Source organism: Lithobates pipiens, unplaced genomic scaffold, assembly GCF_037356315.1.
Source record: "Lithobates pipiens isolate NorthernLeopardFrog02 unplaced genomic scaffold, aLitPip1_a1.2 Scaffold_18, whole genome shotgun sequence".
Lineage (NCBI taxonomy): Eukaryota > Metazoa > Chordata > Amphibia > Anura > Ranidae > Lithobates > Lithobates pipiens.
The window spans coordinates 40,448,060-40,465,971 of NW_027507758.1; the positions used below are offsets into that span (position 1 = coordinate 40,448,060).

The 17,912-nt window shown below is 47.9% G+C and overlaps 1 protein-coding gene across 4 annotated transcripts in view; it reads left to right on the forward strand.

Annotated features, from left to right (window-relative positions):
* Positions 1-704: 704 nt before the first annotated feature.
* FBXO11 (F-box protein 11) overlaps positions 705-17,912 on the forward strand; it is a 130,069-nt gene continuing 112,861 nt past the window's right edge. For 2 of the 4 annotated variants that reach the window (XM_077485608.1, XM_077485609.1), the window contains exon 1: positions 706-1,120. In XM_077485608.1, the coding sequence (XP_077341734.1) occupies positions 1,030-1,120 (91 nt within the window). In that variant the 5' untranslated portion in view covers positions 706-1,029. Of the gene's footprint in view, positions 1,121-7,757; positions 7,909-17,912 lie in introns of all 4 variants that reach the window. The other 2 variants (XM_077485610.1, XM_077485612.1) reach the window with 2 other exon arrangements.

Genomic DNA, 17,912 nt, shown 5'->3' on the forward strand with positions numbered 1-17,912 from the left:
CTGTAGCGATTTGAAAAGGAAGTTCCTGCACTATTTTTGGCGATTTTAGGTGAGACTGACATAGACTCCAAGTGATGCGCCGGTTACCAGCTCTCCTCACGCTGTAACGGCATGTGAGGAAAGTAATGCCGAGATAACCGGCAAGTTTGTGATTGGACACAGCTGACCACTTGGTAAAGGGCTGCTGCGATTGGTCCTCCACCGCGATCCGAGGCCAGCTGTCTCCGAAGGACACGGCGATCACAGCTTTTTTTCGGCGCGGTATTGAATCGGTTCAATGAAATTCTATAATCACCATACTGAAGATTATACAGTGTGTGGTCCCCCTTGTCAGTGGTCAGCCCCCGTGTCCCCCTTCCTTCCTGTGTGGTGTCACCGCTCACTCCCAGTCACGTTCCTCTCACACTGCGTCACCAGCCAGCCCGTCACCCTGCCCGCCATTACCTCACCCAGGAGCCGACCCCCTGCCCTCAGCCGCCCATCCCCGGGTCTCCCCCTCTTCGGCCCTCCGTCCCTTTCCATCTCCCACACAGCCAGTCACCCAACTCCACCCCAGCCTCCATCTTCCCTCAGCCACCGTCCGGCTGTACGTGAGGGGGAACAGAGCGTCGGCGCCGCCGATTGGCCGCCCGTCCGTGTCGCGGCCCGCGATTGGCCAGCCTGTGAGCGGCGCGCCGTGTCGAGCCGTGTGATTGGCCGCGGCGGGAGCAGCTCGTGAGTACGCGTCTGTTTCCCCCCTCCTCCCCTCAGCTGTGTGCCTGTGTCTCTGGCGGTGTCAATGGCTCCTCCTGCCGCGGACAGACGGGGCTTACGGGAGGGGATCTTATCGGGGCTCCTGTGAGGAGAAGGAAAGGACAGAGACAAACGGAGGAGGCGGCCTGGGACCGGGGACGGACAGCGGAGCCGCCAGGAGGAGGAGGGGTGGACGGTGACTCAGCTTCTCCCTCATAACCAGCCCCGCTCTCCTCAGCGCGACACCCAGGGCGAGCCCAGAGCTCTGCGAGCAGCCCGGCCCTCCTCAGTCAGCAAATGAACTCGGTCAGAGCAGCCAACAGAAGACCCAGGCGAGTGTCGAGGCCGCGCCCGGTGCAGCCGGAGAGAAACAACGCCGGGGAGCGGGGTAAGAGCGGGGAGGAGGAGGGAGAGAGGACGGGGGGAGGGGGAGCCGTACACACTCCCAGGCCGGACTATACCCTCACCCACCTCCGGGGGCGCTGCCAGGAAACTGCGCGGCTCCGGGATGGGGAACAGGCCGCAGGCCGCGCTTTGTCTGCCCGACCGGACACTGCGGGGACCGGGGGGGAGGCCTACCGGTGGAGCCGCGACCTACAACACCCCGCACAGGGCCCCGATTACCGGGGACATCATACAAATCACCGGGTACATAATGAGGAGCACGGAGCCCTGATTACTGGGCCCGTAATAAAGAGCACCGATTACCGGGGACAACATACACAGCCCGGCCTGAGCATTGCGTTACATTACACAGCCGTGATTACCGGGGACATCGTACAAAAATCACATCACTGGGGACATCGTACACAGAGCCCCCCTGATTACCGGGGACGTGATATAAAGCACAAAGCCCCCCTCCCTCCCATTACCGTCCCCCCAATAAAGAGCCCAGATTACCGGGGACATCATACAAATCACCTGGTACATAACGAGTAACACAGAGCCCCTATTGCCAGGTCCCCCCCCATAAAGAGTGCAAAGCCACCCCCCCCCCCGATTACCGGGCCCCCATAAAGAGCCCCCAATAAAGAGCCCAGATTACCGGGGACATCATACAAATCACCTGGTACATAATGAGTAACACAGAGCCCCTATTGCCGGGCCCCCCCCATAGAGTGCAAAGCCACCCCCCCAATTACCGGCCCCCCCCATAAAGAGCGCAGAGCCCCCCCGATTACCGGGCCCCCCATAAAGAGCGCAGAGCCCCCGATTACCGGGCCCCCCATAAAGAGCGCAGAGCCCCCGATTACCGAGCCCCCGATTACCGGGCCCCCCATAAAGGGCGCAGAGCCCCCCCCGATTACCGGGCCCCCCATAAAGGGCGCAGAGCCCCCCCCGATTACCGGGCCCCCCATAAAGGGCGCAGAGCCCCCCCCGATTACCGGGCCCCCCATAAAGGGCGCAGAGCCCCCCCCGATTACCGTGCCCCCCATAAAGGGCGCAGAGCCCCCCCCGATTACCGGGCCCCCCATAAAGGGCGCAGAGCCCCCCCCGATTACTGGGCCCCCCATAAAGGGCGCAGAGCCCCCCCGATTACCGGGCCCCCCATAAAGGGCGCAGAGCCCCCCCGATTACCGGGCCCCCCATAAAGAGCGCAGAGCCCCCCCGATTACCGGGCCCCCCATAAAGAGCGCAGAGCCCCCCCCGATTACCGGGCCCCCCATAAAGAGCGCAGAGCCCCCCCCGATTACCGGGCCCCCCATAAAGAGCGCAGAGCCCCCCCCGATTACCGGGCCCCCCATAAAGAGCGCAGAGCCCCCCCCGATTACCGGGCCCCCCATAAAGAGCGCAGAGCCCCCCCCGATTACCGGGCCCCCCATAAAGAGCGCAGAGCCCCCCCCGATTACCGGGCCCCCCATAAAGAGCGCAGAGCCCCCCCGATTACCGGGCCCCCCATAAATAGCGCAGAGCCCCCCCGATTACCGGGTCCCCCATAAATAGCGCAGAGCCCCCCGATTACCGGGTCCCCCATAAATAGCGCAGAGCCCCCCCGATTACCGGGTCCCCCATAAATAGCGCAGAGCCCCCCCGATTACCGGGTCCCCCATAAATAGCGCAGAGCCCCCCCGATTACCGGGTCCCCCATAAATAGCGCAGAGCCCCCCCGATTACCGGGTCCCCCATAAAGAGCGCAGAGCCCCCCGATTACCGCGTCCCCCATAAAGAGCGCAGAGCCCCCGATTACCGGGTCCCCATAAAGAGCGCAGAGCCCCCCGATTACCGGGCCCCCAATAAAGGGCCCAGAGCGCCCAATAAAGAGCCCCCCTGATTACCGGGCCCCCCAATAAAGAGCCCAGAGCGCCCCCCCGATTACCGGGCCCCCCAATAAAGAGCCCAGAGCGCCCCCCCGATTACCGGGCCCCCAATAAAGAGCCCAGAGCGCCCCCCCCGATTACCGGGCCCCCAATAAAGAGCCCAGAGCGCCCCCCCCGATTACCGGGCCCCCAATAAAGAGCCCAGAGCGCCCCCCCGATTACCGGGCCCCCAATAAAGAGCCCAGAGCGCCCCCCCCGATTACCGGGCCCCCAATAAAGAGCCCAGAGCGCCCCCCCCGATTACCGGGCCCCCAATAAAGAGCCCAGAGCGCCCCCCCCGATTACCGGGCCCCCAATAAAGAGCCCAGAGCGCCCCCCCCCGATTACCGGGCCCCCAATAAAGAGCCCAGAGCGCCCCCCCCGATTACCGGGCCCCCAATAAAGAGCCCAGAGCGCCCCCCCGATTACCGGGCCCCCAATAAAGAGCCCAGAGCGCCCCCCCGATTACCGGGCCCCCAATAAAGAGCCCAGAGCGCCCCCCCGATTACCGGGCCCCCAATAAAGAGCCCAGAGCGCCCCCCCCGATTACCGGGCCCCCAATAGAGCCCAGAGCGCCCCCCCGATTACCGGGCCCCCAGTAAAGAGCATAGAGCCCCCCCAAATACTGGGGACATCATACAAATCACCTGGCACGTAATGTGGAGCACAGAGCCCCCCTGATTACCGGGCCCCCAATAAAGAGCACAGAGCCCCCCTGATTACCGGGCCCCCAATAAAGAGCACAGAGCCCCCCTGATTACCGGGCCCCCAATAAAGAGCACAGAGCCCCCCTGATTACCGGGCCCCCAATAAAGAGCATAGAGCCGTCCCGATTAACGGGGACATGATGACCACTCATAATACTGAGCACAGCCCCAATCCCCCCCCCCTAAAATTGAAATCACAGCCCTAATTACCAGGTACATGATACAAAGCACAGAGCCCTGATTACCGGGTACAAAATAAAGAGCACAGAGTCCAGATTACCACCTAGTACAGGGGTCTCTAAACAAAGGGCTGGGCTATTGTCCTTCAGACTTTTGGGTGGGCCAGACTGTGGCCAGTGGGAGTAAAAAAATAAAAAAAATAATGGATGATAGTACCTGTAGTCAGTAGAACGGGAAATAATGCTCCATCAGTGGGAGGAGTAGTGCCTAATTGTTTATATCAGTGGGAGGAATTATGTCCCATCACTGGTGTCATTGGAAGGAAAAATTCCCCATTGCTGGTGTCAGTGAGAGGAATAGTGCCCCGGGGGCCAGATAACGGCAAGCAAAGGGCCACATTCAGCCAAAGGGTTGCAGTTTTGGAGGCCACTGTCCTAGTAGGTAACAGCCCTGATTGCTAGGTACATCATGCAAAGCACAGATGACTGGGGACATAATGAGAAGCACAGAGCCCTGATTACTAGGCCCATAATAAAAAGCAAAGTGCCCTGATCTATGGGGACATAACAGCCCATAATACAGAGCACAGCCTGATCACCAGACACATAATGAGAGGCACTCAGTCCTGATCTCCTGCTATATATAAGAAATCACAGCCTGATCACCAGGATCATCACACAGGGAGCCCAGATTACCAAGTGTATAACACAGAGCCCTGATCACCAGGTACACAATAAGAAGTTTAGAACCCTGTTCACTGGGCCCATAATAAAGAGCATAGAGCCGTGATGACCACCCATAATACAAAGCACAGCCTGGACACAAAGGGGTTGATTTACTATAACTGGTGCAGCTGTGCATGGTAGCCAATCAGCTTCTAACATCAGCTTCTTCAATTAAGCTTTGCCAATAAGACCTGGAAACTGACTGGTTTTGTACTCCAGCTTAAGTAAATAAACCCCATAATGATCGAGCACACAGCCCTGATCTATCTATAGCAGTGGTCATCAACCGTGTCCTCAGGGTCCACTAACAGGCCAGGTTTGCAAGATAACTGAAATACATCACATGTGATATAATTTGCTGCTCAATGATTTCAGTATTCTAGTCTGCATCTCTCAAAGGTAATACATAAAACCTGGCCTGTTGGTGGGCCCTGAGGACAAGGTTGATGACCACTGATATATAGGACAGAAATCAAAGCCGGATCAACACACACCTGATTACCAGGTTCAAAATAAGACCCCTTTCTCACTAAAAAAAGCACCTGAAAAGCTCACGAAAACCTATTTTCATTTAAATCAATTAATGCTTTCACACTGGGGCAGTGCGCTGGCAGGGTGGTGAAAAAAACATCCCTCTCCATTGAAATGAATGGAAAGTGCCTGAAAGGCTCTTCAAAAGTGCTCAGTGTTTTACTGGCAGTTTACAAGTTCCTCAGTATGAAAGGGGCCTAAAGTGCATAGAGCCCAGATTACCCGACACATAATAAAGTGCATAGAGCCCAGATTACCCGACACATAATAAAGTGCATAGAGCCCAGATTACCCGACACATAATAAAGTGCATAGAGCCCAGATTACCCGACACATAATAAAGTGCATAGAGCCCAGATTACCCGACACATATTAAAGTGCATAGAGCCCAGATTACCCGACACATAATAAAGTGCATAGAGCCCAGATTACCCGACACATAATAAAGTGCATAGAGCCCAGATTACCCGACACATAATAAAGTGCATAGAGCCCAGATTACCCGACACATAATAAAGTGCATAGAGCCCAGATTACCCGACACATAATAAAGTGCATAGAGCCCAGATTACCCGACACATAATAAAGCGCACAGAGCCCAGATTACTGGGCACATGATATATAGCACTGATTACCGGCTGCAAAAGGAGAAGCACAGAGCCCTGGTCACCGGGTACATAATAAAGAGCACAAAACCCTGATTTCCAGGTACACAGTACACAGAGCACTGACATGTACATGATACAGAACCCTGACCACTGGGGTTCTAATAAAGAACACAGCCTGATTACCAGGCTAATAAAACAGAGCACAGAACCCGATTACTGGGGTTCTAATAAGAAGCACAGACTGAATACTGGGTACATAATATGGAGCACAGCTAGATCGCTGGGTTAATGCAGTGTATTTCTCCATACACACCAGTCTGGAGTCGAGGGAAATATGCCGTACGCACATGTGCAAGCAGATTTAGAAGGGAACAGTGTTTACATGATTGCAGACGCCATATCCAAACGTCCATATACAAGAAGGCCTAAGATTGTTTACATGTATTACATCATGTAGGAAGGGCTAAATCATCTCTGACCAATCTGGACATGTCCAGTGCATGTCAGGCTGGAAATGTTCTGAGGCCACATTTGCACTGGTGATGGGAATAGGGGGGATAGTGTCTGCAAATTAATGGCCATCTCCGCTCGCATGTACACTCAGTGTTATGGCCGCTTATAAGCTGGCTGATTAACTACAGCCAGAAACTCCACAGAAACGCTGGGGTTTATTTACTAAAACTGTAGAGTACAAAATCAGGCTCACTTCTGTGTTAGAAATCAATCCGCTTCCAGGTTTTATTGCCAAAGCTTAATTGAACAAGCTGAGGTTAGAAGCTGATTTGGCTACCATGCTTAGTTGCACCAGATTTTGAGTGCTCCAGCCTTAGTAAATCTACCTGATTGCCCCTGGAAGTGCACCATCTGCATCCAGGGTCAGTCGTAGGCTCTGTGCTCATGTAACCAGATAAGCGGTTTAATGTAAATGGTACCAGCCATTCGTTTATGCAGAGTACAGCATGGTTTCTCAACCTGTGGCACTCGACCTGTTGGGGAACTATAAGTCCCATGAGGCATTGCAAGCCACTGACAGTTACAAGCATGCCCCCCAAAGTCAGGGGCATGATGGGACTTGTAGTTCCAAAACATCTAGAGGGCCACAAGTTAAGCACACATATACAGTGTGATTCTCAATTGCCCCTGGCCACCCGTGTGACGGGAGGGCAATAGTCATTCTTCGTTCACCTCTATGACTTGGCTACAAATCACGGAGAGACGTTTTGCCGCTGTTGCAAAAGGCTACTGAATCTCAATTGCTGAAAGACAAATCACATAAACTTAGGAGTGACTGATTCCATTATGCATTTCTTGGCAAGAAATGCATAATTGACCTTCTGACTGCAGCCTTGGGACCCTTTCACAGAAAAGAAACTCACTCAATACATGCACAGTGATGTGCATTTTAAAGTAGAACTATAGGCAAAACGTTTTTCATTTCTAGGGTAAGGGAGCGTTATAACCAATGTAAGGTTAATTTTTGCCATCTGTGTCTCATTGGGGAGATTTCCCGTCACTTCCTGTCCCATAAGTCAAACAGGAAGTGAGAGGAAATCCCTGCAAAGTGAAGGAATCCCTTATTGTCACCAGAACTAGTGTCCCCATATAATATTAACCCTCTACTACTGTTCTGGGGACAACCCAAAATTTGGGCTTTTCTTTTACTTTAATTTTTACTGATAATGGTAAACAGAACAAATAGGGGGACTCTCCATAATGGGGGCACAGACGGCAATAAAAACTGACAGGCGTTCTAATACCTCTCCAATCTATCACGGGGGGGGGGGGGGGAAAGTTTTGCCTATTAGTTACACTTTAATTGTGTATTTTCATGTGCGTTGCGATATGCTCTTTGGCATATGTTTAAATGTCATCAGTTGTGATGACGTTTTCTTAGAAGAGTCAGAATAAGTACAATAATGTATTTTTTGTTTTCCTTTGCTGTCAGTTGTGTTTACATGCTGCATTTTAACACAACAGAAATCAACACAGCATTTTGGTGTGAAAAAAGCCCTTGCGGTGATCCTGTTGATCTGGTGCAGAAAATCGCAGGTCTGTGCACGTGGGGTGAAGGGACCTTTTTCATCACATTCAGAGGGCCGTCTGAAGATTCTGGACACATTCACTGTTTGTAAGGATAACACCTTAAGGCCTTTTGACATATTGAGGGGAATCTACTAAAACTGGAGCAGTTGTGCATAGCAACCATTCTGCTTTTAGCTTTCATTTTCAAGGCTTAAAGCGTTTGTAAACCAAAAAAATAAAAAATAAATTGGGTTCTGTTACTTTAGTGCTAGTTCACACCAGACGCAGTTCTGTTTAGTTCCGTGCGCTTTTTTTCTGCACAAAATGCATGCACAGTGTTTTCAATGTATTCCAATAGCTGTAGTTCACACCATGCAGTCAGTTTCTGCACCGGAAACTGATTGAAAACTGACTGCATGGTGTGAACTAGAGCCATTGGAATACATTAAAAACACTGTGCATTCATTTTTAGTGCAGAAAAAAGTGCAGTGAACTGGCCCTTGAGGCAGGGATAGACAACCTCGGCCCTCCAACTGCTTTGAAACTACAAGTCGCATGAGACATTGCAAGACCCTGAGAATCAGAGGCATGACTCCTAGAGGCAGAGGTATGATGGGATTTGTAGTTTCACTGAAGCTGGAGGGCCAAGGTTGACTACCCTTACTTTAAAGCATGCTAAACAGCACAGTGCTTGTGCTGTGTAATCTGGTTCCCTGTATCACCTGAAATACCAGGCTGATCCTACCTGGTTCTGTCTTCCCCTCTGTAAACTGACCATGGTTTATCATGGCTGCTGAGCCCTGACACTGTTGTCAGTTTATCCTGTCCTCTCCCACCTCCACTACCTACCTGTCAGCTAATGATGGTGCCCACCCCTCCGCTCTATGCTGCAGTGTCTGTGCTTTGTAAGAAATGTGCCCATTTTCTTCCTGAATTCACAGCGCGGCTCACGTGACTCTTGGCTTTTTTCGTCCTCCCCGGCTGCCGTCTCGGCTCTCGCTCTTCCTGACTGACGTCAGCGGGGGATTCTCGGGCCCCTCCTGCTCCTAGCTGTCAGATCAGCATAGGGCACGGTGAGGAGTCACACGAGCAGCGCTGTGAATTCAGGTAGAAATAGGCATATTTTTTACAAGGTGTATACATTGCAGCATAGGACTCTTTATAACAGAGGGGGTTGCATGTAATTTACTAAGTGGCTTAACAAACGCTTTAAGGCTGGGTTCACACCTATGCGAATTAGATGCAGCTTTCTCCGCATCCAATTCGCATAGGAGAATGTGACTGGCTCCCTATGGAGCCAGTTCACATATCTCCATTGCGGCTGCGGAGCACAGTGCACAAAAACTCTGCATCTTTGGCTCCGTTTCAGGGCCCAATTCAGGCATAGAATCGGCCCTGATTTGTTCCTGAAAAAGGAAACTGGGATACACAGCGCTCCTGTGCGATCCCCAGTGGGTTATGGTGTGAACCTGGCTTAAAGGGTTACTTAACCCACAACAGTAAAATCAGTCTGTGTATGCAGTAAAGCATGCTTGATATACTCACTGTGGAACCTAAGTGGTTAATCCTCTGCATTGTGTGAAAAGGATGTTTGATCCTGTCTACTCTGAGCCTCTTCCGTCTTTCACTGTCCCCAATACATCTGATAGTACAGAGCCTTTGGAGTCACTCTGCACATGCTCAATTTGGTGTGTATTGCTTCTTCTTTTTTTCTTGGGAGGGTGCATGTGATCAGCACAGGGCCAATCAGCACTGTCCAGACAGAGGGTGAGGGGTCCTTCAGGCTCTTAGGACAGTCGGAAGAGAATGTAAACTCTTCCAAGCTTTAACCAGACACTGATTGAAGTCACAAGACTGCTATATACTGCTGATGAGAGAGGTTATTTAGCAGTTTATAGTTAATAAAATTATTGCATTTCCAGTAACACTTTAACTGAACAAGCTGAGGCTAGAAGCTGATTGGTTATTATGCACAGTTATAATGCCCTTTCACACAGGCTGTCCGATCAGGTCCACCTGTCAGTTTTTCAGGGGGACCTGATTGGACCCGGCAGTCTCCCCTATGGAGCAGTGGATTTCAGCATTGACACGTCCACTAATATCCACCGCTATCCATCCGTATGGCGGATCGGTTCAGATATGATCAGATGAAAACGCACAGGCGGTAAGTTTTTAGCAGATTTCCCCATGGAAGAATGGGAGACAAATTGCTCATCCGCCTGCTCAGTGGGGATCAGCGGAGCAATCCCCCTGCTGAGCAAGCAGATTCTGTCACGCAGAGGCGCCCATGTGTAAAGGGGCTTTAGGCTGCGTTCACATCTCATGATTTGGGATCACAGGCAGATTCTGCTCATGATCCCAAATGGTGTAGAAATCCATAGAAATTTGGGTGCCATTATTTTTTAATAGCACCCCAAAAATGATGCAATGTCATGCTGTCACGTGACAGGATTGCTCTGCAAACTGCACCTGTGCAACAAATCACGTGAAGCTTGTCACCCGAAAAAAAGAGCAGGAGCTTCTTTTTGGGCAACAAACTTGCATATGGCAGGCCATTCAAGTGCCTGGGCTGCCCTATGCGACCAGCAGAATCGCTTGAAAATAGCAATGTCAAAATAACGTAGTGTGTATCTGCTACCCAATGATGTGAACGGCCTCTGTGCAATGACTGGCTTTTTTTTCTACACCTGATCAACAGCAAGGGCGCACAGAAATAAATGTTTTCTGTGTTCCCCCTATTAGCATTGCTTATCACACCAGCATTGCTATGTGGAATGCAGACATGCTGCCTTTTTCTGCAGTGCATTGGATGGCAATGAAGGTCATGCACTGCAGTGCAGATACTTGAAGGTAGTGTAAAGGCTGGTATGCATAGACCGAAAACCGGCTGTTTTTCAGGAACTGGCTGAATTTTGCTCTGTGTGTATTGCTGTCTGTTGACAGAATCAGCTTTCAATCAGCGCTTGTAGCCAATGTCTGCAGCACTGATCTGTGTATTCTTGGGGGGGGGGGGGGGGGGGGATGTGCGACCACATCAGCAAATTGTAGGGGAGATCCCTAAATCCACATTGTGTGGGTGATGGGATCTGTGTGTGTGGGGTTTTTTTTTTCATTCATTTTTTTTCAACCTGTATATACCATTTTTTTTCCCTGTACAATATGTAACCTTGTACACTGTCATTAAAGAAAAAAATAAAAGTAAAGCAAACGTACTGTATACTGCACACTAAAAAAAGGAACCTTACTTTATATTCCATTCTTCTTTCTCTCATAAATCCAGAGAAGTACATTAGCTTAGAGCTTGTTATGTTTGAGCCTGGGTTCACACACATGCGATGCGGGAACCAGCGCGATTCCAGTGTCGGTTCCCGCATCGCATCTCCCTCGCAGGCAATTCACACTGTCCTCTGCGAACCACTGCGGTTGTCAATACAAAGTTAATCACACCCCCCAGATTGGATCGCAATGCAAACTGTGACATTGGACAGGAATTGGATCGCATGGGTCTGAGCACCCATGCAATCCCATTCCAGCGTGGGGGGGGAAGATTCCTGCACTCATTTTGTGCGAGTTCAGCCATACAAATGCTTGGTGAGATTTGCCTTGCACAGACATCACATGTGATCCGCACAGCAATGCCGTGGAAATCACATGCGACATCACATATGCGTGAACCCAGGCTTAGAGGTCTGTTTTGATATGTTATTGAAAATCAGCTTCACCAAATATGTTTAACACTAATGGGGTTTACTGTACTCTATTGGTGTTGCCATGCACGTTTTCTATTCGTTATAATAAATAACATGTCTTCAAAGCCTAAAACTAAAAACCCCTGCATACATTAGAAGGGTTAAAAATGCTTTACATCAGGAATAAGGTGCAGTATTTGCCTTATACATGGCTTCATCAGGCTCTGGCACTTTCCTCCGCTTTGGTTTGTCCATCCTTGCATACACAATGCAGGACTATTGGCCCTAAATTGGGGGGCATTTAGAAAAAATGGAGCAGCTGTACATAGTAACCAAAATAAAGTGAAAAATCAACCAGCGCTAAAATACACAACAAATACAGTGAAAAAAATATAAAAGTGCAGCTAGAATACTGTAGGTCAAATTACCAAATCCCACATTTCAAAATTCAAAACTGATATATTTTTTGTACATAGTAACCAACCAGCTTAAGCTGTGAAAATAAAAGCTAGAAGCTGATTGGTTCCCATGCACAACTGCTGCAGATTCTAGTCTTGCGCTCCATACACACTGTCAGATTTTCTGCTGATTTTTGTCTTCAGATTTACCAAAACCATGTAGTAGAAGGGCCTGCCTGATTGTATACACATTGAAACTCCTAAGGTTTGACCTCCATATTATATGGCTTTGGTAAATCTGAAGGAAAAAATCAGCAAAAATCTGATAGGGTGTATGGGGCTTTAGTAATGTCCCCCTTATAGTATGTGATAATTTTCACACTGCGCCACCGGTAAAACACTGCTATTTTTAGCAGCGTTTTACCTTCGGAATTGGCGGAGCATTTCGGCTGCAAGCGGGGTGCTTTTAACCCCCGCTAGTGGCCGATAAAGGGTTAAAACGGCCCGCAATGCGCTGCAATAGCGGCGTTTTGCCGGTGGTATAGCCGCGCTGCCCCATTGATTTCAGTTGGGAGCGGTAAGTACCACTCCTTCACTGCTCCAAAGAAGCTGCTGGCAGGACTTTTCCTGACCTCCTTTCGCACTGGACACAATGGGGCAGGTATTTGAGGGTGGATTTCAGGCGCTAGCACCTGCAAAACCCCCTTGGTGTGAAAGGGGTCAAGTGTTGCACATTCCTCATCCCATGCAAGGGTAATTTTTTATTTTTTTTTCCCCCCAGAGCTGTTCTTTAAGTGTCTTAGGGCCCTTTCACACGGGCTGTCCGATCAGGTTCGCCTTTTGGTTTTTCTGGCGGACCTGATTGGACCCTGCATTGTCCTCTGTGGAGTGGCGAGTATTAGTGTACACATGTACAAACGATTAACACATAAATTTGTATATATTTACTTCATGGTCTGCTCTAGACGATGCAAGGAAAACAAGAGCTTGTTTGCATCATATGTTCCTTTTTAAAATGTATTAGCCAATTAAATTTTTCTAATCTTGTCATTTTACCAAATACCTTTTTGTTGATGTATAAGTAATATTTGCATAGTTCAATTTGCATGTGGCCTGTCCATTGTGTCTCAAGAAACACAAATAGAATATGATCCATTTTGAACTGAGATTTTAGATCTATCTCCTTTTTTGTGTTCATTAGCAGAGTAAAGCTTGATTTTTTTTTGGGCAATTTTGGCCTTGTGTAGGGGATGAACGGGAACCCATCAGTGACAGCTTAGAATGTGAAGAGAGGCAATAATCATTACATGAACATTTTGTCTTCTGTGAATAATCATAACGGGTCGTGTCTGATTAACATTTACTAATGAGGAGTGAAGCTACAGCAGATATACCGTATATACTCGAGTATAGGCCGACCCGAATATAAGCCGAGGTCCCCAATTTACCCCCAAAAAACTGGAAAAAATTATTGACTCGTGTATAAGCCGAGGGTGAGACATGCCTGTCCATCCCTGTGTGTCGTCCATCCCTGTGTGTGTCCATGCATCCGTGTGTGTGTGTGTCCATGCATCCGTGTGTGTGTGTGTGTGTCCATGCATCCGTGTGTGTGTGTGTCCATGCATCCGTGTGTGTGTGTGTCCATCCATCCCTGTGTGTGTGCATGCATCCGTGTGTGTGTGTGTGTGTGTGTGTGTGTGTGTGTGTCCATGCATCCGTGTGTGTCCATCCATCCCTGTGTGTGCATGCATCCGTGTGTGTGTGTGTGTGTGTGTGTGTGTGTGTGTGTGTGTGTGTGTGTGTCCGTGCAGCCTACCTGTGTCCAGCCTGCCTGTGTCCGTCCAGCCTGTGTCCGTCCAGCCTGTGTCCGTCCAGCCTGCGTCCCGTCCCGGCCTGCGTCCCGTCCCGGCCTGCGTCCCGTCCCGGCCTGCGTCCCGTCCCGGCCTGCGTCCCGGCCCGTCCCGCAGCTCTTCGTCGGTGGCCATTCTAGGATTCAAAAGCCGCGCCTCCGTCGGTGATAGGCGGAACACTCAATTTCCCACTGACTGCTGGGAAATTGAGTGTTCCGCCTATCGGATGTCCGTGATAGGCGGAACACTCAATTTCCCAGCAGTCAGTGGTCCGCCTATCATGGACGTCCGCTCATCCTCATACTACGGACGAGGATGAGAGGACGTCCGTGATAGGCGGAACACAGACTGCTGGGAAATTCAGTGTTCCGCCTATCACAGGCGAAGGCGGAGACGGAGGCGCGGCCTTTGAATCCTAGAATGGCCGCTGTCTGTCTGCTCGACACGCTGATCGGGCAGACAGACAGCGATGACTCGAGTATAAGCCGAGGGGGGCACTTTCAGCCTCAAAAAAGAGGCTGAAAATCTCGGCTTATACTCGAGTATATACGGTAAGTGCTGAGTATATTGTGGTTATTGTTAAGCCCGGTACACACTATCAGATTGTCTGCTGATTCTTTCCTTCAGATTTACCAAAACCATATAATATGAGGTCAAACCTTAGGAGTTTCAATGTGTATGCAATCAGGCAGGCCCTTGCACTACATGGTTTTGGTAAATCTGAAGGAAAAACTCAGCAGACAATCTGATAGTATGTACGGGGCTTTAGACTACTAAGGTGAAATAGAAGAAAACTAGTGTTGCTTTACTGGTTATTAGTTAAGTGACTTAAGTCAAATTTTTCTTTGTAGGCATAATAAAATCATGGTATCCTCTCACGTTGATTGGTGCCATTAAAATGTTCAATGAGATCCTATCATTTTTAATACAATTAGATTAATAACAATGTAAAATTGTGGCTCTTAGCAGTAAAAATTAGAATGTCTACTTAATTTTCAGATTGTGGTAGTAGATTTGACACCTTTTTTTATTTAGTTTGCATACTGATTGTGCATGTTTTAAATATTACTAATATGTTAGTGTCTAGTTCCTTCTTCTTTTTTGGTTATATCAGATGGTCAGAATGGAAAGAAACCTACTTCCATTAGGATGTTTTTTGATGGATTTGTCTATCCAAACAGGCTTACTTATTTCCCCGGAAGTACCTAGGTTTTACTTTTACAGTATGTGTATTAAAGTGGAGTTCCAGCCGTTTCCATGTTTATTAAAAGTCAGCTGCTACAAAAAGTGTAGCTGTTGACTTTTAATGAACACACATTCACCTGTCCCATGATCCAGCGATGCGACCGCCCCAAGTCTCGGTTCTCTCCCCCGCCCCGACATTACTAGTGTGGGCCCCCGGCTGTGGCAGTTTACGGCTTCACAGTCGGGTGCACACTGCATGTGCGAGTCGTGCTGTGTGTCCTGAATGGCTGGGCAATCTTCTGGGACCTGCGACATGTTCCAGAAGATTGGAGGGAGAGGAGAACTTCTAGTGGGAGCTGGGTACCTGTAAAAACCAGGCAACCCCCCCCCCCAAAGAAAAAAATGACATGGCAAATTTGATATATCAGGAGTCCTCAAGGTGGAACTCCACTTTAATAGTCGAGTAGGGCAGGGCTAGACAAATCCCAGGCACCAGGTTGCCATGGCGACTATTACTTGCATCCTAGTACCTGGGCCTTTGCCAGCCCATTCAGTATTGCAGTGATGCGCAATTTGTATCGCCCAACACCTGCAACCTGCAAGTCTGGTTGCCAGGCAGGTAGTTTATTTTATTTTTTCTACATTTAGCCCATACACTGCAAAGTAAAAAAAAAAAATACAGTTGCACCCAAGCACATAAAATCAAATGCGCGCACACGCACACGTACATTGCAATACATGCTACAATATCGCCGTGCACAAAATGGCTCCTAGATTCAAAGCAAATTTGTTGAGCCCTGTTATAGGGTAGACTTACTAAAACTGGTGCTTAAAGAATCTGGTGCGGTTGTGCATAGTAAACAACCAGCTTCCAGGTTTTATTGAACAAGCTGAGGTTAGAAGTGGATTGGTTCATCTTCAAAATGTGCATGTTGTTTACCTGCCAAATTGTTTCATGTGCCAGCTCATACCATGTGACGTTCTAGGTAACTGTTCTGTGTCATCATAGCGCTCTTCCACTTTATAATTGCATCTAAGTATAGCTATATTTAGAAATGAAGAAATTGAGGGCACTATGTTAATGGCATATCTGAATAATATCAGTGACTCAGTCCAGAACTGTCTGGCAGTAAATAAAGAACATGGAATTTCAATGGAATTTTTTATTTTTTTTGGCATAGTTGAACATAGGTATGGTTTTCTTGTAGTGGAATGCGGTGGTGCGCAGTAATGGTTGCCTTGACAGTAAAGGCCAAGCTCTTAACTTTTGGAGATGGTGTTTTGCCTGTAGCTGGTATAATGCGGTACAATGTTAGTATATGTAAATGAGTCCTTGTATAGGCTTTAACATGATGATGTCCTTTCAAAAGTCACTTCACTATTTTTAAATCTGCGGTTTGCGTTTAAAATACATGGAAATCCCTCCATGGAATTTCTTGTTTTAGGGTGACAATGCTTTGCCCTTGTCACTCAGCGGGTAATGTGCTGTATTTTGTTTCCCTGCAATACATGGAATAATATCTAGCACATCCCTTGGTGAAAGTGCCTCACAGTAAACACACAAACACTGGCTAGGCACACATTTAGCCCTTTGATCACCCCAGCCAGTGTCATCAGTACAGTGAGATTTTTTATATTTTTTAGCACTGATCACTGTATTGGTGTCACTGGTTCCCACAGTGTCAAATTGTCTGCTGCAATATGGCAGTTCTGTTCGAAGTTTTCTGATTGCCGCCATTACTAGTATAAAACAAAATATCTATCTCCTCCAATTTGAAGACATTATAACTTTTGCTCAAATTATTATTATTATTTTGCTTATTGGGATTTTTTTGTTTAGAAAAATACATATTGACCAACTTTTTTTTTTTTTTTTTTTTTTGCTTGTTTTTTTCTTTGTTTATAGTGCAAAAAAAAACTTAGTGGTAACAAATACCACCAAAAGAAAGCTAAAATAACGCATTTTTTTTTGTACAGCATCGCATGTCCGCAATTGTCAGTTAAAGTAACACAATGCCATATAGCAAAAAAAATGCCCTGGTCACGAAGGGGGGTGAATCTTCCGGAGGTCAAGTGGTTAGGAGTGCATTTTATGTTGGTAAACATGATAGGAAATGCTCAGCTGGTCTTCTCAAACAAAGCAGTGTACTGTCAGCTTGGTGTTTTGGTGCGTCTTGTCCATGTAAGTCCATTGCCATAGCAAGGTGAAACAATACACACTGACTCCTTGGCATTTGTCTATTCATGTATCTCAGCTACCACTACTAGTTACATTCAGGGCATCTAAGGATACCAGCAACCCAATGACTGTTTTGCATAATGCAGCTTTGTATTGAACATCGCACAACCATACAAGTAATGCCAACGTTAAAGAATTCTTACAACTAGAAATTTTTTCCTTTTTTATTTTTTTGTAGTTTTATTCTTTAAAAACATTCTGAAAAAAGCATTAGCATTACAGGCTCCAAAATGATTGCCCAATATGTCCCCACATCCCCTTGCTAGACTGTTGAAATCATGAAATCATCAACAACCAGTTAGATTAGGTTCCTGTATGACTTCAGAAGTCGTCAATAGATTTTACTTTAAATGTTAAGTAGCAATAGAACAGTTACCAAAAAAAAAAAAAAATGGATTTTATCATTCTTATGTAAGAAAATGTTAGGTTCCAAAAGCAAAGTTTATTTTCTCAAAACCAAAATAAGAAATTGAGGTATGGGTATTGACAATGTTACTCGCATATCATCTGACACATTAAGTTTTAACCCCTTAATGACCTGACCATTTTTTGCTTTTTAGTACTGCGCTTCTATAACTATAACTGACAATTACACGGTCATGCAACACTGTACACAAATGAAATTGATATAATTTTTTTCCACACAAATAGAGCTTTCATATGGTGGTATTTGATCACCATGTGGTGTGTGTGTGTGCTTTTATTTTTTTATTATGTAAATGAAAAAAGACAGACGGTTATGGGAAAAA